Source organism: Saccopteryx bilineata, chromosome 2, assembly GCF_036850765.1.
Source record: "Saccopteryx bilineata isolate mSacBil1 chromosome 2, mSacBil1_pri_phased_curated, whole genome shotgun sequence".
NCBI lineage: Eukaryota > Metazoa > Chordata > Mammalia > Chiroptera > Emballonuridae > Saccopteryx > Saccopteryx bilineata.
In genome coordinates this window covers 261,478,377-261,503,671 of record NC_089491.1, presented here as the reverse complement: position 1 = coordinate 261,503,671, position 25,295 = coordinate 261,478,377, and the positions used below count along the sequence as shown (strand labels likewise).

The 25,295-nt window shown below is 51.0% G+C and overlaps 1 protein-coding gene across 6 annotated transcripts in view; it reads left to right on the top strand.

Moving 5' to 3' along the window:
* Positions 1-25,295, top strand: part of SGSM1 (small G protein signaling modulator 1) — a 70,991-nt gene that overhangs the window by 2,712 nt on the left and 42,984 nt on the right. For all 6 annotated transcript variants that reach the window (XM_066260277.1, XM_066260280.1, XM_066260281.1 and 3 more), the window contains exons 3-5: positions 19,224-19,299; positions 21,991-22,153; positions 24,949-25,101. In XM_066260277.1, the coding sequence (XP_066116374.1) occupies positions 19,224-19,299; positions 21,991-22,153; positions 24,949-25,101 (392 nt within the window). The remainder of the gene's footprint in view (positions 1-19,223; positions 19,300-21,990; positions 22,154-24,948; positions 25,102-25,295) is intronic.

Genomic DNA, 25,295 nt, shown 5'->3' with positions numbered 1-25,295 from the left:
TTACAAGTTGGTGGCTGTTTCTAAATTCTGCATTCCTTGGGGCACATCATTTTAGTAATCAGAGCTCCCATTTACTAGGGATTACTCTGTGCCCTACCCCGTGTGCACAGTAACTTTTTGAGGTAAGCAAGATTGTCTCCATTTTATAGACAAGAAAAGAGGCTCGGAGAGGAAGAAAGAGTGGCTCAAGAACACACACCAAGAAGGGACAGAGTTGGGGACCTACCCCAGGTCTGTCTGACACAAGAGCCAGATTCTTACCCCTGTGTCACTAACATGCTGTAGGGCCAGTAGACACCATCATGGTGGCCATTCACATGCAGGTTCTCACTGAATTCGGGCAGAAAGTAAAGAAGCAGTGGAGCCAAAAAATGATGGGCCATTCCTTTATTCAAGTCTCGCACCAGCCGGCAAGCAAACACACAAGGAAAAAACACTTCCCTTTCACTCAGGGCTCCCAAAGCCACTAACACATTCTCCGGTTCCACAACCAGGAGAATCTTCTCCAGTTTCTCCTAGAATCAAAGGCCCCACCAGTCCAAAAGCCCCTCACCTCTGGTTCCCCAGCTTCTCCTCCAGCACTCTGCCACTCTGCAAACATGGCTTCTCTCTCTTTCCCTGCCATCTTGGCTTCTCTTCTCTCCTTCTTCTCCTTCCTCTCCTTTCTTTTTAAAACTTTCTGGTGCGAAAACCTCTCCTCCAGTACACAAAACAATGGCCCTTCCCAAGCAGGAAGGTAATTAGCAATTTCACAGATCACATACCTGGCGCTGCCCAGCGCCATTTTTAACAATAAAAGTGAGCAAACTCAAATAACACAAATTTTACAAACTTATTTGCCCAACATGTGCCCATCCATATCTACACAATTCTACAATCTTGGCATGTGTAGGCGCCATAACTTCCACTGTACAGATGAGAAAACTGGCCCAGGGAGAGTAAGTGATGTTTCAAGGGTACAGACGAGTGAATGGGAACAGGTTCAAGTCTTCTGCCTGTGAGCCCCCCTGTTCAGCATGAGTGCCCCCTAAAGGCATGGTGACAAGTTTGTTCCCCCCAAATCAGACATCTTTTCTTTCCTTCCCCTTGGGGAGCATCTCTCCCTAATATCTGAGAGCCAGGCTCCAGTGGAATGTGTAAAAATCTGGGAGTCAGCTCAGGTGTTCTCACTGTCTGGGTTCAGAGGAGCCACATCAGAGGCTCCTCACATCCTTCTTCCTGGAAGGGGTGGCTTCACAATCAGTTTCTATAGATAAGCCAGGCAGGGTGGCAGCTTTGCCTGAGCCACTGAAACCACAAAGGCCAGCAGGGGCTGTGGGGCTGGACACAGTCCAGTGCTGACTCAGGAAGCCATTGTGACCCAGTATACCGTGAAGCAGGTCAAGAAGGAGCTTTGGGGCCCTGGCTGGGTGGTTCAGTGGATGAAGTGTTACTCCAGTTTACTGAGGTCGCAGGTTTGATCCCTGGTCAGGGCAGGAGTGAGAAGCAATCATTGAGTACACAACTGGATGGAGCAACTGAGTGGAACAGCAAGTTGATGCCTCTCTCTCTCCCACCCCCTTCTCTCTCTTTTTCATCAATGGAAAAAATTTTTTAAAAGGAGCTTTGGGACCAGCCAAAGCTGGGTTCAAATGCCGGTGCATTTACTTACTGAGGGGCGTCTGTGTGCCAGGCCTCTGTAGATGTAGCAGTGAACGAGATAGGCCCTGCGCTCTAGGGGCTGACATTCCAGTATGGCTGACAACCCCAGAAGACATTCTGATTGTAATTAAAAAGGTAATTAAAGGCGGTGCACCAAGGTCTGATGGAAAGGCACTTTGCGGCACAAGAACAGGAGAGAGAAGTAACCGCATGCAGTTAATGTATCGTAAACGTATCTCACATTAAAGAAGATATGTGAAGGATGAGTCGGCCTTTTAGGTGAAGGTAGGAGGTGGGAAGAGACACAGGAAAACCATTCCTGGCAGAGGGAACCGCATCTGTAAAAACTTTGGCCGCAGGGAGCACCGTGGACTTGAGGAATGGGAGGACCTAGAAGTAGGGGGCGTTCCCAGAGAAAGAAGAATAGTGCTGGATGCAGTGGGGACAGAGCACCTGGTCCTGTTATAAAAGGAAGGGGGGAGGAATGGGGAGCACTTGAGGAATAGGGAAAGAAGAGGGAGGAGCTGAAATGGATTGCTTGTAGATTGCACGATGAGCATCCTTTTCCCTTCACAAATGTCTGGGTTTCAGTTTATTCATAATGGAGATGAAAATTACTCAGCTGTCAGGATCAACAGTGTGAAAACACCAACCACGTTAGCCTGAGCTTCACCAGGGCAGGCATCTTATTTTCTCCTGCCTACCCAGTGCCACCAAGGGAAAGCTAGAGACAGGGTGTCCTCCACATGAGTTCATCCAGTTCAATCCAACCAGCTCTACCCCAGCTCCTTCCTGGCTCCCTCCTGGCTCCTTCCATTCTCCCTCCCCTCCTTCTCCCTCCTGGCTTCCTCCCTTCTCCCTCCCCTCCTTCTCCCTCCCTACCTCCACTAGTTAATTTTGTTTTGGTTCCCAGAGAGAGCAGGCACTGGCTTCCCGTTGCCATGACGACTGCCATTAAAGGAGCCAGCCCTGTGACTCTGAATTGATCACGGAAGCAAAGTGACTAACTGCCTTGTTTTCCTGCCTCCAGGCTGGGCCTGGGAGGCCTCTTAATTGAAGCGGAGAAGGAGGAGGTTGGGGGGGGGGGACTTGCTGGCAGGAGGACAGAACCCAGGAAGGAGGCAAGGGGGATGAAGTGGGCGCTGGCGAGGAAGCTACTTGAGCTCTGCGGTCTACAGCTGGTGGAAGGGCCTTCGCCGGGGGAGCCATCCTCACAAGGGCTGAGCTGGGCTTGTTTGGGGCGCTGAGCCTCCCATCCCCTGGGTGGAAGGCGATGGGATGGAGGAGGTGGGTTGGACATGTGCTAAGAAGGTTGGAGGGCCTGACCAGTGGTGGTGCAGTGCGATAAAGCGTCAACCTGGAACACTGAGGTTGCTGGTTCGAAACCTTGGACTTGCCTGGTCAAGGCACATATGGGAGTTGATGCTTCCTGCTCCTCCCCCTTCTCTCTCTCTCTTTCTCTCCCTTCTCTCTAAAAATCAATAAATAAAATAGTAAAAAAAAAAAAAAAAAAAAAGAAGGTTGGAGGAAGGTGAGAGAAACAACTGATGTTCCTACTGGGACCCCATGGTGGTTCTCCTTTAACCCAGTGGTTCTTTTCATAACATTTATGTCACGATTCAATTTGAATTTTAGATAATGAATAATTTTTGGCGTAAGTATATATTACTAAATCTGGCAGCTCTACCTCAGGGGACATTTGGCAATGTCTAGAGACATTTTTGGTTGTCACAAGTGTGGTTGCTACCAGCACCTAGTAGCTAGAGGCCAGGGTTCCTGTGCAGCTTCCTGCAGGGCACAGGATGGCCCCGCAGCAAAGAAGCGTCCAGGCCATAATGGCACTGCTGTTGAGGTTGTGAAGCCTCGGGGATGGACACTGTCCCTAGAGCTCCCCAAGCTCTCCTCCTTCACTCTTCAGGACAGCCTTAAGAGAGAGAGTAATTGACTCTTCTTTCACCTGATCAATGAGGAAGGAGAGGCACGGGGACATTGAGCAGCTCACTTTAAGGTCACACAGGTAGGTAGTCCACAGAGAAGCCAGGACTCAGATTCCACTTTGTCAGGATCTGAAGGGTGGCTTCCTGACCCTGGCTCCCAGGGCAGCGGTGGGCAGTCCTGAGTTTCAGCAGTTCCTGGAGACACGGCTTGGGGTCAGTTGTGTGTAGGGGAAGGAGATGAGACCAGAAAATTCTGTTTTCTTCTAGCTTGTGCAGGGCTGTGAGTGCCAGGCTGCAGTGTTTGCTCCATCAGATAGTGGGGAGCTGTAGAGGATTTATGGCCAAGGAAGGTCTTGTTGGGAATTGTAGTTTGGGAAGTTTCAGCTGATGGCAGGGGCCAGGATGGACTCTCTTCCCCTCCCTCCTCTCTCCCTCCCCTCCCTCCTCTCTCCCTCCCTCCCTCCTCTCTCCCTCCCTTCCCTCTTCTCTTCCTTCCTTCCTCTCTTTCTCCCTTCCCTCCTCTCTATCTCTCTTTTCTTTTTCCTTCCACAAATATTTATTATGCATCTACTATGTGCCAAGCACTGTTCTAGGAACTGCAGAATGAGAAATGAGCAAAGCAACATGCCTGCACGCATGCTCTCATACAGCATAGAGTCTAGGTTGGGGACAGATAGATAAGCAATAAATATGTATTAGGCGCTCTGAGGAAAATAAAACTGGAAAGGGCTGGAGAATGGTGGGAAGGTTCTCCCTGGAGGGACGGCCTTTTTGCTAAGGTGGCATTTGAGCAGAGACCTGAAAGAAAGGAGGAAGCCATGCCGACGACTACAGGAAGGGTGTTTCTGACAGAGGGAACAGCATGTACAAAGGCCTTGAGGCAGGAACAGTGAATGGCAAGGAGGCCAGTGAGGCTGGTGGGAAGTAAACGAGTGAAGGGGGAGATGAGGTCAGAGAAGGAGCAGGAGGCTGATCACCCCTTGGAAGCTCTGGCTTTTACTCTGAGTGACAGGGGAGCCCGTGAGAGGCTTTTGAGCGAGGAGGAGCATGAGCTCACCTATGTTGCAGATTGCTCGGGCTGCAGGGCGAACAGTAATGTTGGTGACAGATGAGGGGTGGGCACAGGTCATTAGAGGAAACTTCTGTCTTGTTCTTCAAGCTTTCCATTCTTGGGCCGGAAGTCACAGCTCCCCCGGTTACTCCCCTGCTGGGCCAAGAAGGGGTTCCAAAAATGCTTGCAGAAGGAATCCAGACATTCTGGCTGGGATATTTTGGGGCTCACTGATGCTCGCAGGGTTGACTCAAACAGTTTCTGTGTGTCATGCTTGCGCTTTTTGGACGGCAGGACTCCTCATGAATAGTGCAGCCGTGCTGTCCGTGCATTTTGATGCTTTCAGGAGCTCCTGGTGGTGATGGCTTGGCTTTAGCCCCCTGGCTCGAGGTGACAGCAGGGGCCCCAGCTCTCCTGCTTAGTTCCATCTCCCTTGCAGTCTGGCTGGGCTCCACTGTAGTGACCTCACGAGGGGCTCCGGGAGGCTGTGGTAGCATTCATTGTTGGTTGGCAGGTAGGAAGGGCACTTCTGTCATCACCATGGGAGGCGAGGACACCTGAGGCCTTTTCCTAGCTCTGCCCCTAACAACCTGTGGCCTTCTAGCCAGTCTCCTTTTCCTGTCTCTCTGTCCTGCTTTCTAAGGGAATGAGGTTGGATAGGCTCCAGGATTCTGAGAACCTCGAGTCATCTAATTTGGCTGACATCACTCTCTGAGAGCCAAGTCTCCCTGATATTTTCTGTCTTCTGAATTTGCCAAGTCCGTATTTAAGACTTATTAAAACTCAACAGGTGATAAGACTTTCTGGGAGTCTACTCCACTTAAGGAAACCAGGGGCTCAACAAAAGCATGGGATAAAGTTTTTGGTATTTTTTTTTAACAGCATTTACTAAGCATTTTATATGGATGACTTCATTTAATTGTCCCAATGCCCCTTGAGATGGATACACACTTGCCCTTATAGATAAAGACACTGAGGCACAGAAGTTATCAGCGGCACAGCTGGGGGTCTGGCTCCAGAACCCTGCTTTGCATTGCTCTGGGGCCCAGATCAGGGGCCCTTTGTGGTTACGAACTATGCTGAGAGTGTGGGGTCGGGAAGGGGCCAGCCTTTGGACCTGGACAGTCCTGAGCTCAGGCCGCAGTATGCCATTCAGTAGCTGCACAAACCTCCCGGGCTTCAGTTTCCTCCTGCATCCGCACCATGCAGGGGTGCCGCTGTACGTCCCTGGCGGCCAGGCAATCGGCAGCGTCTGTGGGCAAGCCAGGCACCGGGCTTGGCTCACCCAGTTAGCAGCCAGTAGACTCAACTCCGTAAGGACATTTTGCTGCCCTTTCTGGTCTCATCTGAAGTTGCAGGTGCTCTCAGCGTGGGGTCTCTCTCCGTGGGTAAACTCTGGGCGAGCAGTGCTGTGGCCTCAGGAGCAGTGCTGTAGATTGGGAAACGGTATTTACAGGGTCCAAAGGGACGAGCCCTTGAGTGAGGATGAGGAGGGCTGAGTCCTGACTAGCCCTGTGGCCATCCTGGGTGGGAGCTGGGTCTTCCCTGGGCTCCAGTGCTGACTAGCCGCATGCGTAATCCCTCAGCCTGGGGAGTCAGAAACCCTCAGGAACGCGCTGGCCCTGCCGCTTAGCTGTAGGGGCCCCTGGGTAAGGCAGCTAAGAGTGCTGAACTCCGGAGGGAGGCAGTGTTCTTTTTCTTTTTCTTTTTCTTTTTGTTTGGTAGTAAAAGAAGATAGGAGATGAATAGATATTTGTGCCTGTTCTTTGCAAAATCTTGAAAGGAACTCAGATCATGGGTGTTTATAAAACAGGTCCTTTTGCAGTAAGGCCCCATTTAAAAATCAGATAACTAAAATCCGAAGAGTTCAAGAGACTGGGTGATACTAGGGCACTGAATTCTTCATTATTATTTAGTAAGTTATGCTAAATTAGTTAAAATTATAGCAAGTACCATTTATTAAACATTGCTGTAGTGTTTTACTTCGTCTCATTTAACCACAAAACAGTCTGTCTGTAGAGCAGGTCCAAATAGCAGCTCCTTTTTACTGATGAGGAAATTGAACCTCAAAGAAGTTAAGAAACTGGAGCAAGGTCACATAGCTGAGAAGCAGCAGAACCGGATATTTTCACAAGGTCCATCCATTTCAACTTGAATAATAACTTGCTCATAAAACTAGCTAGAACAGTAAGTAAATATATCAACATAAAATGAAAAGGAAAAGATCTACTAAAGAAAAAGGATTTATTGGTTCAAGGGTTTGGGGAGTTTGGAGTGGGTCCAGCGTCAGGTACAGCTATATCCAGGGGTTCCAGTGGTGTCATTAGGACCTCGTCTCTGCCCATCTCTTGTGCTACCTTTCTCTACAGTGACTTTATGCTCTGCCTCTCACTTTGGGGAGGAAGAATGTTGCCCTGCAGCTCTCAGGGCACAATCTGCCAGCTTGGCATCACAACAGAAAGAGAGCTTCCCCTTTCCCATGGTTCTAGCAAAAGTCTTAGGATTAGGTCTCATGGGACCAACCTGGGTCACATGCTTCTTTTGTGCCAGTCACCATGGTACACAGAGTGTTCCGATTGGTCCAGCCTGAAGGGTGAAGTGTGGAGTCAGCTCTCTGAGAGCAAGGGAGGGGTCCCAGAGGAGAGTCAAGGTGAGAGGACCAGACAGGCAGATAAGCCGCAGATGTCCATCTCGAAGGAGTGAGGGTGCCTGCCTTTGGAGCTCAGCCTCTAGCAGCGGAAGTGCCCACTGCTGTGCTCTGTGCCTGGCTGCGATCCCGGGTGTGCTGCCTGGGTACCCACTGTGTGCCAGGTGTCTGTCGGATGAGAGATTTCTACTCTGGGGGTGTACAAAACCCTGAAATTGTACAAACACTTTGTACTTGTTGTGTGGAGAGGATCCTCAGCTATCATCAATACCTCTGGGTGGCCCGCAGCCCAAATACCCAAATACGGTGCAGAACCACCCTGCAAGATGTCAGGGTTCACAGGTCAGAGATGAAATGGTGCATTTTAATTGCTAACCCAGTGAGCTCTGTGATGGTGACGGTGCCTAATAATAATTATAACTAGCATTTATTGGGCACATGCTGTGTTCTAGATCTGCACTGTCCAATGTGAGCCAGTCATATGTGCCTACTTACTATATTTCAATTACATAAAATTAAAAATATTTCCCCAGTTGCACTGGCAATGTTTCAGGTACTCAGTAGCCACATGCGACTAGTGATACTGTTGGACAACATAGGGTTAGAGCATTTCCAGAGGTTCTGTCGTGTTCTAGGTATTGTACTAAGTGCTGTACACCCATTAATGTATTTAATCCTCATGAGAAACCTCAGAGGGGTAGATCCTATTTATTGTCCCATTTTACAGGGTAGTAATGCCAAGCACAGGCAGAGGTAGGAGGCAGAGCCAGGATTCTAATCCAGGCTTTGGACAGTATTCAACTTCTTTTTCTCCTGAGCGTGGGTTGAGGTGGTGTCTGTTTTCTGGTTCACGCTGTGTGTGTTTTAAGCAACCATCTGGGAATTTCATTTTTTACTTTCCTGCAGCTGCCGGCATCTAGGTGCAGCTGATAGTGTGTGTGCGCTCCTTGTGCCTGAGGCACATGGGTGGGTGGAAGAGAGGCGCGTTGCCAGGGAGCTGCCACACGCAGTGGGCACCGTACCCGGGAGAACACGGGCTGGTCGCCAGCATGTGGGCTGGGAACGTGAGACACGCTGGCCCCCGTCATCTCCAGTGGTGACTGACTGTGCTTGGGAGTGTTGGCTGGGAAGACCTTTGCCAAGGTGCCCCCAGGTGGACACTCCAGGATCAGGCATGGGGGAAGCCCCTTGTCGGGGGTGTCTGGGGCACCTGTGCAGGTGGCAGTGGGAGGCCTGTTTGTGGAAACCCGTACTCAGCCCCAGAACACCCCTCCATCCAGGTTGTGGCAGGTTGGCCAGTCCTCACACTGTCAGGGCACAGTGCCTGGCGCCTGTTTATGGCACGCCAGTAAATGATTAACTGGGGCCAGGCTGGCAGCAGCCGAGTGAGAGGCATTCCTGTCTCCTGCCAGCCTGACAGCCACGTGTAGGGCGTGTTGGGAGGTGGGAGTTTTCTAACGCTGAGATCCACCTGCCGCTGCTTTACTGTTGGTGTCCCCTCCCCATGCACTCCCATCGCAGGGATGAACTGCAGGGGGACATTTGTGTGGCTTTGCTTTCATTGTCTGTGAGGATGTGGAGGGCAGGATGGAAGTGTGTGGGCAGGAAGGGTGGGACAGAGCTATCCTGGAACTGAGAGGCCAGAAAAGGAAGCTGTGAGCCATTCACCTGTGCTTGCACATCCTACATGTGCCAGATGCCTTCAGGCCCTGGTCTGCTCAGGCCCCAGCGTCCTGGTGGGCGGCCTTAACCAGCGGAGGATGCATGGGTGCCCATTTGGAAGGAGGCCTGTAGCCTGTCTCCTAAAAGGTTGAGATTCCTGCTGACACCACCTCCATTAGTGCAGAGTGAGGAAAGGACTTTTTTTTCTCTTATTTTTTTAGAGCAGTTTTAGGTTCATAATAAAAATTGAGTGGCAAGTACAGAGATTTCTTCTTTTTTTTTTTTTTTTTACAGAAACAGAGAGAGAGTCAGAGAGAGGGATAGATAGGGACAGACAGACAGGAACAGAGAGATAAGAGAAGCATCAATCATTAGTATTTTGTTGCGACACCTTAGTTTTTCATTGGTTGCTTTCTTTATGTGCCTTGACTGTGGGCCTTCAGCAGACCTAGTGACCCCTTGCTCGAGCCAGCGACCTTGGGTCCAAGCTGGTGAGCCTTGCTCAAACCAGATGAGCCTGCGCTCAAGCTGGTGACCTCGGGTTCTCGAACCTGGGTCCTCCACATCCCAGTCCGACACTCTATCCACTGCGCCACCGCCTGGACAGGCCAGCGATTTCTCACATACCCCCATCCCCACACACACAGCCTACACCCCCCACCCCTGTCAACATCCTGCACCAGAGTGACTTGTTTGTTACAAGGGATGAACCTGCACTGACACATCATTATAACTTCAAGTCCATGGTGACATTTGGGTTCACTTTTGATGGTGTCCGTTCTATGGGTTGTGACAAATGTACCATGACATGTACCCACCACTGTGACATCCTACAGAATAGTTTCACTGCCCTAAAATCCTCTATGCTCTGTGCTCTGACTTCATCTCCCCTTCTCCCAGCCCCAGGCAGCCACCGAGCTTTTCACTGTCTCCATGGTGCTGCCTCTTCAGGATGTCACATACTTCCACCACACAGTATGCAGCCTTTTCACATTGGCTTCTTTCACTTTGTAATAAGCATTTCAAGTTGGACGTTTCTTCTTGTTGCCATGATTCTTCTTCGGGAACCAACGTGTGACAGGAGGAGGGAGCTAGGGGGCGCCAGGTGCCCTGGGAGAGATGACAGAAGATGGTGGCTGGGCAGAGGTGGCGCTGGCAGCGCTCCTGACCCTGGCTCTGGGAGCAGGGAGTGGCGTGGCTGCGACACTCGGCTGACATGGGCAAAGGCAGTAAGTGCATTGGCCCCCTGGCTGCTTGGGTCCCCACCTCGACCTGGGACAGTGGGGCCAGAGACCTGATTCAGGTCCAGTGTGAGTGGTCCTTGTTCCTCCCAAATCAGCTACCTGATTGGAAAGTGGAGTAACAGCGGTGACACCCGTACTGTATGGTTGTTTTGATTTTTTGGGCTCGTGTATGTTAAGCTCCCACTCGGATTGTAGGAAGCACTTGTAGGTGTCTGTTAAATGAATGAATGAACCTATTATGTGCTAGGCTTCATGCAGGGCAGACAGTCATGGATTTGAATCTCCACCCTGCCTTTTGTAAGCCATGTGCTCTTTTTTAAAATTAATTAATTTATTTTTTATTAAGTGGGAGGCAGGGAGGCAGAGTGACAGACTCCCACATGTACCTGGACTTGACCAGGACCCACCCGGCAAGCCTACTAGGGGGTGATGCTCTGCCCATCTGGGGTACTGCTCCACTGCTCAGCAACTAAGCTATGTATTTTAGCACCTGAGGCAGAGGTCATGGAGCCATCCTCAGTGCCCAAGGCCAACTTGCCCAAACCATTCAAGCCATGGCTGTGGGAGGAGAAGAGAGAGAGGGAAGGGGAGGGAAGAAGGAGGAGTAGAGAAGCAGATGGTCTGCTCCTGTGTTCCCTGACAGGAATCAAACCCAGGACTTCAACACACTGGGCTGATGCTCTACCACTGAACCAACCAGCCAGGGCTGCAAGCCACGTGCTCTTGGGCAAGTTATTTAACTGCACCAAGATTCAGTTTCCTTGTCTGTAAAATAGGGAGGGTAACTGTATCCATCTCACCTAATTACCCTGAGGAGGAGGTGAAATAATGCCCCTAAGTGCAGTGCCAGTAGAATGAGCACTTTCCAAATAAATGCTGTTGTCATTACATAAAAAAATGTATAAGGCACTGACTATGTGGTTGCTATTGTGTTTAATGCTTTTGATATATTACCCTGTGCCTGTGAGCCAAATGCTAATATCACCCATTTTACTGATGGGAATGCTGAGGCTCACTGAAAGGCCATGATTCACCCAAGATCATGAGTACAAAGAGCTGGGACTTGAATTCTGGAAGTTTGACTCTAGAACCCAGTGCTCATAGATGCGCAGTGGACGTTACTTTGGGAGCTCAGAAAACGGGGGATCACATCAAGTTTTGAGGCCTAAGGGGGGGAGTGAAGAGAAGAGCACCAGGTGCTAGAGGGTTGGGTAGCTTTTCCAGAGCTGGAGACAGAGGTAGGAATGGGCAGGGACATCAAGAGGAGGAGATGCACCAGCAAAGGCCAGGTGCAGGGGATCACATGGGTCACGCAGACAGAATGGCACATGTGACCAGAGCCCGGCATGTGGGAAGGGGAAGGGGCAGAATTTGTCAGGAAAGGAAGACGGCCACACCATGGAAACAGTCACAGCCTGCAGGGTAGCACCATCCTCCCCGGAAGGGGCAGAATTTGGCAGGAAAGGAAGACGGCCACACCATGGAAACAGTCACAACCTGCAGGGTAGCACCATCCTCCCCAGAAGGGGCAGAATTTGGCAGGAAAGGAAGATGGCCACACCATGGAAACAGTCACAACCTGCAGGGTAGCACCATCCTCCCCGGAAGGGGCAGAATTTGGCAGGAAAGGAAGACGGCCACACCATGGAAACAGTCACAACCTGCAGGGTAGCACCATCCTCCCCGGCCCCCCACACTGTGTCTGTGCTTTGGAGCTTCCTAAAATATTCCTGTTTCCCCCCACTCCCCATCAGTCCTTTCCCAGCCCCTCCCAACTCTCATCTCCTACGTGTCTCGCCTCGCCCATAACAAATTAAAAAATAAAAAGCCACCAGCTATTTCCAGAGAGCGCTTTTCCCTGCTACATTGTTCTTACATCTGTTCCTCCCTTTGTGCTCCAAGGTGGCTCTGTGGGGGCAGTCGCAGGGGAGAGTTTTTTTCCTCTGCTTTAGAGTTTTGGAAACACTGAGGCCCAGAGTTCATTTCTACTTGTACTTTAGACCTGGAGCATCACCTCCTCTGGGAAGCCCTCCTTGACCTTCCTACCCACCCAGTTTCACTGTGAGTTGTGTTCATAGAACCAAGTTCTTTTGTTGCAGACAGCTGGTCTCATTTTGTAAATATTATCCATTTGTGTGATGTACTTAATGTCTTTACATTTTGCTGGACTGTGACCTTCCATGAGGACAGGGACTCTATCTGATTGCCACCTAGTGCCAGATACATAGGAAGCACTGATGGTGAATGTTGAGTGAATGAACAACATTGCAGTTCATGTGATAAATGTGGGGAAGGCAGGTGTTAGTGGATTGTGGATGAGGCACACTTATTCACACTTGGGGTATGGATAGTTCAGGAAGGCTCCCAGGAAGAGGTGACAACGGGGCTGAAGGCTGAGTTGCAGTTAGCCAGCTAGAGCACACATGGAGGGGCACCTGGCAGGAGGCACCATGTGAGCAAAGATAACGAGGTGAGCTGATGGCACTGCCTTTGGGGGCCTGTGTTCAGGGGTCAGTGGTTTGGACTAGGCTGGAGATGCTGGCATGGGAAGGCGTATGCATTTGTTCTCAGCAGCTCGGGGGCCTGCAGAGCGGCACAGCCGTCCTTGGTTCACCCCACTTGCTCCAGCGGCTGTCAGGGGCCTTTGAGTCATCCCCCCTTTTTTTCCTTACATGCTGAGAGTTATTTTTAAAGCCACCCCAAGGCCCTCCATTCTCTTCACTGCCGAGCTTTTTAACAAATAGAAGCGTCAGGGAGCCTGGGGGCCTCGTCTTGGAGGCCCCTGCTGGCTCCTGTTCCTCACTCGCAGGCACTGCCAGGCCCCCTGAGACTCCAGGTGGGCTGGGGGTGTTCTGAGTCAGGGCTGAGGCAGTAGGCCTCTGAGAGGCAGGTGGGAGCTCTGGGATGTGTGTTTCCGGCTGCTGTGTGTCACGGGCACTGTGCTGGGCGCTTTATGCTGGGCTGCTGTGTGTCACGGGCACTGTGCTGGGTGCTTTATGCTGGGCTGCTGTGTGTCACGGGCACTGTGCTGGGTGCTTTATGCCGGGCTGCTGTGTGTCACGGGCACTGTGCTGGGCGCTTTATGCTGGGCTGCTGTGTGTCACGGGCACTGTGCTGGGCGCTTTATGCCGGGCTGCTGTGTGTCACGGGCACTGTGCTGGGCGCTTTATGCTGGGCTGCTGTGTGTCACGGGCACTGTGCTGGGTGCTTTATGCCGGGCTGCTGTGTGTCTTGGGCACTGTGCTGGGTGCTTTATGCCGGGCTGCTGTGTGTCACGGGCACTGTGCTGGGTGCTTTATGCCGGGCTGCTGTGTGTCTTGGGCACTGTGCTGGGTGCTTTATGCCGGGCGGCCCGGGGCCCAAATCCAGCCTGCTCCTGCATTGCCCCTGAGCCAGGATGGTGCTTACATTCTTAAAGGGTTGTAAAAGCAAGAGAGACTAGGCAATGATGTAAACTGTGTGGCCTGAAAATAGGTTTGCCAGATTTAGCAAATAAAACTTGAGAATACTGGTTAAATTTGAATTTCAGAAAAACAAAAAATAATCTTTTCGTGTGTGTTCTGTGCAATATTTGGTAATGCTTATACTAAAAAAAACCCCTCCCTATTTATCTAAGATGTAGGTATCACTGGGCATCCTGTGTTCTATCTGGCAGCCCTAGCTCAAAGTTTGAAATAGTTGCTGCCTTTGTCTTTATGGAGAACGTCAGCCGACCCCAGCCACACACAGCAAACCAGAGCAGGTGTCAGGAGGGCTTCAGGCGCTGCCGGAGCGAGCTCAGTAAGCGTTAGCTGCTGGTGTTGCTGTTCCTTATTAATAAGAGTGATCCCAAACAAATACTGAGCACCTCCGTGGGTCCGGGTACTAGTCCTAAGGGCTCATGGTCCACGTGGGGAAGACCCACAGCTGTCTAGTGAAAGTTGGGCCGTGACAAGTTCTAAGGAAAGGCAGAAAGCAGGATGCTCAGTTTTAGGTGGGCTGGTCTGAGCCTTGCCCCTTTTTTGAGCTCTGCCCATGGTTTTTTGGAATGTTCCCTTAGCCCGGAGAGGTGGGGCAGGTATCATCCCCATTTCACAGATGAGGAAACTGAGGCCCGAAGTCACCCAGCTACTGGCAGAGCTGGAGTTTGACCTGGGCCTAGTGGCTCTCAAGCTCATGTTCTTACTCAGTGCCCTGGGGCCTCCCTTTATGTGGTGCCACCTGTGCACTGGGCTCTGTTTGAGGGCCTCTGCCTGCATTTTCCATAATCCTTATGTTAGCCCTGAACACTGGACCACGTTATTTGCTTTTGGAGTTTAGAGGACATGAAAACAGCACAATGTAGGGAGGCAGGGAGGAGTAGCAAGTTGACTTGGAACCTGGCAGGGTTCAAGGTGGGCAGCCTGAGGGTTCCTGGGTGTGGCAGATGTGAGGAGGGAGTAGACAGAGCAGGCCTGGAGCCCCAGGGTGTGTGGCCCCCCCCCCACGCTTTGCAGTCTGGACAGGATTTCCCTGCCTGACTCCCTCCTGAGATTAATCCTCCTTTTATGCTATTTAAATATTTGCCAGTGGAGGGAGGGATGGCAGGAGGGTGGGGCTGGTTCCCGAAGATGTGCGGGGTGGGGCTGGAGCTGGGGTGGGCAGGTGCTCAGGGGTCTGACGTGGGGAGGTGGTACCAAGCCAGCCCCATCCACTGCGGACCAGGCTGTGAACTGAATAGTTACCATTTATAGAAGACCTACTAGGTGCCAGGTGTAGGTGCTGTCTCCCTGGTCTCATTCAAGTCTCGTGTTAGAGATAGGGGTGTTGTTGTCATCTGCTCCATTTTACAGATGGGGAACTGGTTCAGCATCATGCAGATAGTGAATGACCCAGGATTTGAACCCAGGTCTGTGACTCCCATTCGTGGCTCTCAGCCCCTCTCAGCTGCCTCCTGACATCTTGTCCTTAGAGCTCATCTAGTTTCAAAAGGAATGGGAACCCCATCATTGAAGGAGTGCAGGCAGTTGTTGGACTCCTGAGAATGGGTGCCAGAGAGGGACACAAGCTTCCTCTTTGTGACCTTTGAAGTCCCCCCACCCTGACAGGAAGTGGTTGGCAGAGTTAGAGCCAGGTGACCCAGGTCTCCTCACTCCCAGTTCAATGCTGCTTTTGTCTCCAAGTTGAGAGAGGCTGAGAAATCTCCTCTCACAGGTTTCTTAGCACCGTGGGATTACAGAGGGCCCTATCCAGTACTGGGGAGGGGGAGGCTCAGACAGACCTGGGTTCAAATTCCAAATGTGCCCCTTCCTGGCGTTTTGTCCTTCAGGCAAACTGCATATACTCTCTGAGCCTCAGTGTGCCCATCTTTAAAATGGGGATAATAATGTTTTTGTAAGGATCAAATGAAATGTTCTATACAAAGCACCTGGTGCATAGTAGATGCTCAGTAAACATTCTCTCTTCCTCTGTGCTGGAGAATAACGAGCACTTGGTTGGGAATGGCCTCTAGCTTCTGCTGAGAGACAAAGTATTGGCTAGAACAAAGGCCCTGGGTCTGAATCCTGCCTTCTCTGCATGACCTTGTGCAAGTTATCTAGTCTGCTTGTGCCTCAGACTCCCTGTCTGTAAAATGGGACTAATTTGGGAAACTATCTTATTAAGTGTGCTTACAGTCAGCCCTTGGAGCATAGTGAGTGCTGAAAAAATAAAGGCAGTGAGCTTCAGTGTTGTGAAGCTACAGTGTACTCACCCTGTAGTGTGTCCACTTTACCGGAGGGGAAACTAAGGCACCAGCAGGGGTGTGCAACTTGGCCGAGTTCACCCAGGACAGGAGTGGCCAAGCTGGGATGTAAATGTAGGTCTGTGTGACTCCGAAGTCTACCATCACACCACTGTCTCTGTGCTTCCTAAGTGGGGTGTGATTTCTGAGCCAAAGCTAGAAAATTACGCAGGTTGCGAAGAGCCAGGTTGCCATATGGCCACTGCCGTCATTTTCAGAGCACCTGAGGTCCCTCAAAAATGCAGGCCTCCAAAGTGGACCAAGTTCAAACTTATGTTTGGGATCTGGTTGAGGTGAATTTCAGGGGCCTTCTGTGGTTGCCTGGCCCTCTCCCCTTGTCCATAGACCCGGTCTGTCACCTGGGATAGGCGCGGGTAGCAGCCTCTTAGGTCCTGCAGTGAGACAGTGCCGTCTTTGGAAGGCTGTCAGTGACCTGCCGGGGGAGGCTCCCATCAGCATTGCCTTTTTCATTTCCTCTCCTGGCCTTGGGCTGTCAGCTTGTTATTAAGTTCCAGGGAGAGGTTCCAGCCCACAGTGGGGAGCCAGCGGAGGTGGGAGGGGTCTTCACTGTGAGAACCCTTGGTGTGGCAGTCCCACCCCACCCCACCCCAGATCCACCCACAGGACTGACAGCTGCAGGCACCTCCCTGCAGTCAGCGCACAGGCTGTGTGACCTCAAGAGAGGGGTTACCCTTTCTGAGTTTCAGGATCCACAACTGGAAACAGACAGACTGCTCTGATCTGCTCTGCTCTGCTCTGCAGAGTGTGCAAAGTCAAGGTGCCACTAGGAAACAGATGGTTCTCCATACTGCGTACTACATTAAGAATTTAATAAAGGGACTATTGACTAGTGCAGGGGGATGCTGGGAGACCACAGGAGGGGTACAGCACACTGTGCCCACTAATGGGGGCAGGGAGGACCAGACACTGTTGCCTCCTCTAGCCTGATGGTGGAAGGGACAAGGTATGAGAAGGGGCTAGCTGTGTGAGGAAGGCCCCCAGACAGGAACCGTGCCTGCTAAGTCTCTTCCTTAAGTGTGTTGGGGCTTGATTTACCAGGGGCCCCCAAACTTTTTACACAGGGGGCCAGTTCACTGTCCCTCAGACCGTTGGAGGGCCGCTACAAACAGTGCTCCTCTCACTGACCACCAATGAAAGAGGTGCCCCTTCCGGAAGTGCGGTGGGGGCCGGATAAATGGCCTCAGAGGGCTGCATGCAACCCTCAGGTCGGTAGTTTGAGGATGCCTGATTTAGATCCTCCCTGCCCCTGTTCCCCAGTCTCCCGCTCCTTTTCCTTCCCGTCAAATCCTCTGCTGCAGTTTGAGTGTGTTTACGACTGGAAGTCTTGACAAACACCCCGAGTTTGATTCAGGAGCTCTGGGTCAGACCTGAACATTTTTATTCGAGCCTGCCCCAGCTGGTGCAGGAGCTGCTAGACCCCGCGTGCGTGTGGCGGCTCCGCTCCGCACCTCGCACTGTCCCTGCAGCTCTCGGCTTGGCCTCCCTGTGGTCACAGCGCCAGAACCCCCTCCAGGGCACGCTGTCTGACTGTACCGTGCAGCTCTCAGGACCCGCGCTCGGTGTCTCAGTGCTGGCTACAGGGGCCTCTTGCGTCCTGTCCAGCTAAAGTCACTGGCACCTGCACCATTTACAACTTGTCCTTGTTGCCTGCTGCCCGCACGTGCTTGCTGTGGCTGGGCAGTCGGCCAACCCTGAAACAGAGGTCAGCATGCAGGAGGGTTATTAGGACATGTCCTGGGGACCAGCACCGGGGGAAGCCCTCCCCATCCCTGAGTCCTGTGGCCCCTGCACTCCAAACTCCTCCCTTCCCAGCCCCAGGCCAGAAAGCCCTCTTGGTGAGGGACTGTTGCTTCTCTGTCACTGAGGCCAGGAGCCTCAGAGCGCTTGACCCGTTTCTGGGCAGTGTGGTGGGAAGAGGCTCCCCTTGGAATTAGACTGGCCTCGTTATAAACCACAGCAGGGTGACCTTGGACTTGCTGATGACCTTGGGCAGGTAGGAAGGGACAGCGCTGAAGCTCACAGTTCCGTGTCTGTAAAGTGGGTGACAGTGCCTACTTGGAAGCCACATTGTGAGGGTTACACAGGGCTTGCTGTGTTCTCAGTGCTGGCTGCCTAACAGCATCAGTGGGGAAAAGGCTGAGGGACATTTCATGCATCCTGAGGAAGCTCCCAGCTTCCTCTTGTAGAGGGAACAGATGGGGCCTGGTGATCTCTGCACTCACCACTGGGAAGACATGGGCATGCTGGAGGGAGACAGGCAGATGGCCGCCTCCGCGGAACAGGAGGACTTTGGAGGGCCACAGCCTGCTTGACAGAGGGCTGGCCACTGGGAGGAGCTGACCTGTGTGGGCTGGTCAGCCACGTTAGCACTCACCCCAGAAGCTGCCCCGCTCTGTGACCGAGGATGAAAGAGGGGCAGTTCTTTTTGTGGGAGCTGCGAGGTAGACCAGCTTGCTAGTGCTGAACAATCTCGTCACAGGGTCAGTGAGTTGGAAGAACACTCTTCCTGTGTGTCCCCGCTTTATTCTCACACTGTTGTCACACGATACTTCTGACATCACTTGTGTGGATTGCCTCCCACACACCAAGCCGTCCCCCCTGCACCAGCTGGCTGTTCTCCATTTAACTCAGTTCTGACACTGTCCACCTGAAGACAGCATCAGATCCCACAGGTTAAGGGCTCAGTACAGAAAGACTGCCGCCCCCTTCAGGTTGTCGCCCGTACTTCTCACCAGGTGACAGCTAGAAGTCAGGGCTCCCCACGCCCCTTCCTGTCAAGGTGAATTCTGTTGTTTCTTTTTAACTGGTTTTACCTGCATAAACATGTTTGATGGGCAGGGAAGTGGGGTGCACGGAGCAGACGTGACTTGTTCCCGGGTAGGCAGAAGGGGCTGCATCATCATCATTAAAATGCTACTATTTATTGAGCACACACTGAGAGCTTCACCTGTATTGCCTCATTTAAACCTCACCATAGGAGGAATACGTTCATCGCAGATACTTACTGAGGGCCTACTATGTGCCAGGCACTCTTGTAGGTCCTTAGAATAGGGCAGGGAGTGAATGCATGGAATTCCTGACCTGAGAGAACAAGGTTTATCATGTTGTAGCACGTGTTATAACTTCCTCCCTCACTAATGCCGTAAAACGTGAAGTGTGGCGAATAGGGTGCTGAAGGAAAGCAGTCATCAAAATGTCCCATACCTCTGAGAAGGCCTCCGGAGGATGTGTGCACCCCAGGCCGCGGGGGGCTCTCCCTCCAGCTGCCTCTGCCTTCCAGGTGAAGCAGATCATGGAGGAGGCCGTCACACGGAAGTTTGTCCATGAAGACAGCAGCCACATCATCTCCTTCTGTGGTGAGTCCATGGCCCGTGGCCTTGAAAAGTGACTTCTCTCTTGGTGGGCTGCCTCGGGGAAGTGGTGTGTTTGAGCAAGGATTCTCCCATCACTTTTTTTGCTTTGTAACTTTGAAGTTATTTTCATATTCCAAGGGCACTTCATTAGGGGATTGGGAGATACAGAAAGCCTAGAGACCTCTATACCCCGAGAAAAGGTGGACATGGCTAACATCGGAGGCCTGGCTGCCCCTCCAGCGAGCTCAGTTTACACTGCCCCTGCCCCAAGCCACCGAGGTCTTGCGTACGAGCAATGGACTTCATGTCCTTTCCTCACTCTGCCTGTATCTGTTGCCAAGTAAAAGAAGAGGTTGGATGAGGACTTAAAGAAAAATAGGGAATTAAGAGTCGTCGACACATCCGGAGGGACCATGTCCAGCTGGCTCAGCAAAGGAGTCGGGAGCGGGGCTCAGAGTGTGAGTCAGACTTCTCTCCTTGAATCAGCTATGCTCACAGGGTTCCAGAAATACCCGCACCATCAGGTTCTTACTGTGCATGCCTGATGGCTAGAGAGATGTGTGTTTTGCGTGTCCCTGAGGTCAGGATTTAGCTCATAATCAGTGTGGACATATAAGTGGGTGTGGTTCTTCTTTTCTCCCCCAAAAGCTACTTATTTCATGTTTGGAGTGTCTCATATTGAAGGACATGCTGTAATTTTCATCTCATAACCTTGGCCCCATGGAAAGGCCCATCAGCTTTCGTTCAGATGGCTAGAAACACCACCCATTGGCCTGTGACATGCTGAGCACACAGCTTGACCTGGAGCCCACTGTTGTCACTTCAGCCCCTTTGCAGCCAGGCCGACCTGGGTTCAAATCCCACTACCGCCACCTATTTGTTGGGTGGACTTGCCAAGATCCTTTTTTGTTAAAGTGAGATATATAGGTATGTATATATAGGTGTATGTGTCTATATAGGTGTATGTGTGTGTGTGTGTGTATACACACACATTTATACAAATACATAATGATGGTGTGCTTTATATATATATACACACACATAAATATAAATACGAGGAGATAATACTCAACTTTTTTTCTCCTAGATATTTCTATTTGTCATTGAAATAGTATGCATCTCCATTTCAGGACTTGTTAACATACCTGTCAGTTAAAGACTTGCATGAATAGAAAGTGCTAGTTCTGATCAAAGCTTCTGGGTGAGAGAGATTCAGTGGCACTAAACGGAGCCTATAGGACCTACCTGAGGTGTGTTTTATCCATTGTTCCTGTGAGCCATCAGCAGTCAGACAATGTCTACAAGCCTGGATAGATGATTAATTTACTGTAACATAAACAAATGGAAAGAACTGTGTAAGTTAGCAAAAATGAAGATATTGTAGAGATCCTCACCTAGAATACTTTAAGGCCATGGTAAGATTGGGCATTCATTCAGAACGAAGTCATTGCTAACAAAAAACCAGGACAAGCGATTAAATGAGAACTTTTCAGTATTCCTTCTTGCTCGTAACATTACCTTGACTGGGCACTTGCCCAGGAATGCTGGCTTACCCTTCTGTCAGATGACAATAAGTAGAACACTTATTTCCTTGGTTTTGTCACAAGGGTCAGGTAAGGTAAACCTTAACACTGGTCTGACACCTCACAGGTGCCCAGTAAGGAGTAACTCTTATGTCCTCATTTTTTCCATAAACATTGATGATGCTCCTATTACATACCAGAGTGAGCTCCCAGTCTGCTGTGTAAGACAGAAGATAAGAAGATACTTAGTCGTGAGCTCTTGAAGTTACCAGCAATAAAATGGAAGCTTTCAGAATGGCCTGCACAGGGCCTATTTTCAGAAAGGAATTTCGAGGCCCAGAGAGGGAAGGTGATTTGCCTGAAGTCACACAGCAAGCTAGTGGCAGAGCCAAGGCTGCATCCAGGGCTGGGCAGGGCCTGCAGAGGAAGCATAGGTATCGGAGGATGACGACTGAATCCTTTATGGAGGCGCTAGTGTTGTGAGCACACCTTGGACGCAGACCTTGGTTTGAATTTCGGTTCCATCACTTGTTTGCTGTGTTCTCTGGGCAATTCGGTTTACCTCTTGAGCGTCAGCTTTCGTATTTGAAAAGTGGGGATGGTTTTCCCTGGTGGGATGGAGCTTGTAGGAGACTGATAATGTCAGCTGTTCCTGGAACCAGTAGTGATGGTGATAACAGGACTCTTTAATGCAGCGAAAGCTCAACAGTCCCGTGGTCCTGCTCCCCTACCCCATTAACAGGAGGAGTAGATCACAGTCGTAAAGCACTCACCATGTTCGCAGCTGTGCGAATGCTTTCTTTTCCACCCCATCCTACTTGCACCCTTGTGAGGTTAATGTTCTATCTGTCCCCATTTTACAGATGAGGAAACGGGCTCAGGGAGGGGAAGTCATGGCCCAAGTCACACAGCTGGGTAGAGGCTGGGAGAGGAAGTGAAGAGAGGTGGTCTGACCTTGGGCTGTGAGTGTGGGTTAGCCACTGAGCTCTCTTTCTCCTGTTTGTGGGGGTGGAAGGTGGAGAGACATACATGCTTCACCCTGTGATGCTGTCACAAATCTGATTCTGGGGACCCCGGCTCTCCAAGATGCCTGTGTGTCTGAAACTCTAGCCTCGCTGGGTGCTGGGGAGCACCAGCAGAGTGGAGCCTGCTGACCATCGTGTCCCTGCAGCGGCTGTGGAGGCCTGCGTCCTGCACGGGCTGCGTCGGCGGGCGGCCGGCTTCCTGCGCAGCAACAAGATCGCGGCTCTCTTCATGAAGGTGGGCAAGAGCTTCCCGCCAGCGGAGGAGCTGAGCCGCAAGGTCCAGGACCTGGAGCAGCTGATCGAGACTGCGTGAGTGTAGAGTGTACAGCACAGGCTGGGGTGGTCCCCCAGACAGTGCGCGCTCCAGCTGGGGCTCTGTGAGAGCACATGCCTTCCAGTGCCCTCTCTGCTCTCCTTTCTGTTCTTCAGATCTGCCAGACTGTTTTCCACCCCAGGGCCTTTGCTCATGCTGTATCCTCCACCCGGTTCACATCCCTTATCTTCCATGGCTGGTTCCATGGCTCCTCATTCAGGCCTTCCCCTAGCTAAGGATAAATTCCAACCCTTATGTTTATTTTCTTCCCAATTGTTATCACCATCTGTAATTATCCATTTATCTGTTTACTGTTTATTAGTTTTTTGTTGGTCTCTTTTTTTTTACTGAACTCCATGAGGACAGGTGACTATATGTGTTTTATTTCCCATTATGTCCCCAGCGTCTGGGAGAATCTAGCACCTGGTAAATGCCCAAGAAATGAGTGTTGAATGAATTAAGTGCTTCCTGTGAGCCAAGCCCTATTCTAAATGCAGCAAGACCAAAGTTTAATGGAACCAGTGTGGTCTCTGTTCACATGGGCCTGTGGTTAAAACTCACATTGAGGCAACCACTACAGGCGGAGAGGTGACTTCACTCAAATCAGTGGCAGATTGTATATGATGGAGGGAGGCTCATGGCTTAAGTGTTTGTATATAAATGCCTCCCCCCATAGTCACTTCTAGAGTTCTAACTACACAGCCAGGCCCCAGACTGGAGCCCAAGCAGTTGATGCTAGTGGCTGCCAGGAGGACCATGTTATGAAAGATATTAAATAGTGATTGGACTTCTCGGGAAAGAATGCATGGATTGATTAGCCGTGTCTGTTATGGGCAAGGAAAGGGAGAGAGACATGCATGCCATGTGTTTAGTGTCTTTGCCATGGGTGATCACTCCACTTCACTGGATGAGAAATGGCCCTTCCCTTGCCCTTCAGGCCCTGCCTGCCCAGGGCTGCCAGCCAGAACTGCGTGATGGGCAGACCTTTGGATTTGGCATTGCCAGCCCCCATTTGGTATCTGCATCCTCAGCTTCCTGGTCTTCAGGTGCCTTCCAGTCCATCTGCTAAATTCCCAGGTGTTGCTGATAACTTTTTAAAGGGATGGATTTTTATGGGCCTTCTACAATATTTGGAGAGACTTGTTAATGGGGGAATTAGAGATACCCGTGCCAGGTGGTACAGGAGAGGTATTCATTCATGCAGTCGCTGGTTTGTGAGCTTATATTCTGAGCCCCTCCTATAGGCCAGGCACTGTGTTAGGCCTTAGAGATACAGTGGTTAAGAGAAACCATTCTCGCCCTGTGGTAGACACTTAGGAAGTAGTAAATTAAAAATAATAATTGAATCACTTAGTCCATGCCCTTAAGGTCACAGTATGGAGGGGAAGACAGAAAAGTGAGCAGGAAGTTATGCTTCAGAGTCTGAGGTGGGCACAGAGGAGGCCTCCCCCAGATCTGGCTGGTCTAAGAGGACTTCCTGCAGGAGGGGTTGTCCTCGCAAGAGACCTACAGAGTGAGAAGAGGTTAACCTGGGAATGGGGCAGGGAGCAAAAGCAAGGAGAACCATGGCCCTGGCTGGTTGGCTCAACGGTAGAGCGTTGGCCTGGTGTGCGGGGGACCCAGGTTCAATCCCTGGCCAGGGCACATAGGAGAAGCGCCCATTTGCTTCTCCACCCCCCCCTTCCTTTCTGTCTCTCTCTTCCCCTCCCGCAGCCAAGGCTCCATTGGAGCAAAGATGGCCCGGGCGCTGGGGATGGCTCCTTGGCCTCTGCCCCAGGCGCTAGAGTGGCTCTGGTTGCGGCAGAGCGACGCCCCGGAGGGGCAGAGCATCACCCCCTGGTGGGCAGAGCATCGCCCCCTGGTGGGCGTGCCGGGTGGATCCCGGTTGGGCGCATGCGGGAGTCTGTCTGACTGTCTCTCCCCGTTTCCAGCTTCTTAAAATAAAAAAATTTTAAAAATTTTAAAAAAAAGCAGGAGAACCAGCAGCTCATGGAAAGTCTTCAGGTGAGGCTGGCGGCCTCGGGGATGTGCAGGTATCCCTTTCTGGCTAGATCAGAGGTCGGGAACCTATGGCTTGCGAGCCAGATGTGGCTCTTTTGATGGCTGCATCTGGCTCGCAGACAGATCTTTAATAAAAAAATAATAATGTTAAAAATATAAAACATTCTCATGTATTACAATCCATTCATTTTCTACCGCTCATGTTCATGGTTGGGGGTGGCTGGAGCCAATCACAGCTGTCCTCCAGAACAACACCAAATTTTTATTGGATAATGCGTAATGTATACGGGTCGTTGTATGGCTCTCATGGAATTACATTTTAAAATATGTGGCGTTCGTGGCTTTCTCAGCCAAAAAGATTCCCGACCCCTGGGTTAGATCATGGGGTCAGAAAGGAGGGTGCTAAGGGGATGATGAAGAGGTGAACAGGAGAAAGGTCATGGAACACCCGCCTGTCATGTTGAACTTGCTTCTCATGGGCAATCAGAGGCCACTGAAGGATCTACGATCCAAGACTCTTCTTGGCCAGCACTCCTTTCCAGAAGAGAGAGAGATGGTGAGAGAGAGAAGTATCAGTATGAGATTCTGGCTTACCCACCAACAGTGTATGAAATTATCTGTTACCACATCTTCACACTCACTGGGTATTATTTTTTTCAACTCTTTACTTATTTTCCAGCAGCAATATGGTTTATTTGTAGAGAGGTCAAACATTTTCCCATTTGCATTTTAGTTCTGTTGGATTTTCCTTTCTGTGAATATCTCTTCTCCTTCTTTACTGGTCCCGAAGGCGAAACCAGATCCAGGGCCTCCAGGAGAATGTGCGGAAGCTTCCAAAGCTGCCCAACCTGTCCCCTCTCGCCATCAAACATCTGTGGATCCGCACGGCTTTGTTTGAGAAGGTCTTGGACAAAATTGTGCATTACCTCGTGGAAAACAGCAGGTGAGCTGGAAAGACCAGACACCTGGGTGCGCTCTGCCTTCATCTGCTGGCGGTCTTAGGGATTGCACCCCTTGCACAAAGCCAGTTTCTTTTTCCCCTTTAATACACACACTTGATTTTAAAGTTATTAAATACAGGTTGTCTGGATATGTGAATCTGAACTAACCTAGCTTAGAACCTTGGGAACATTCAAG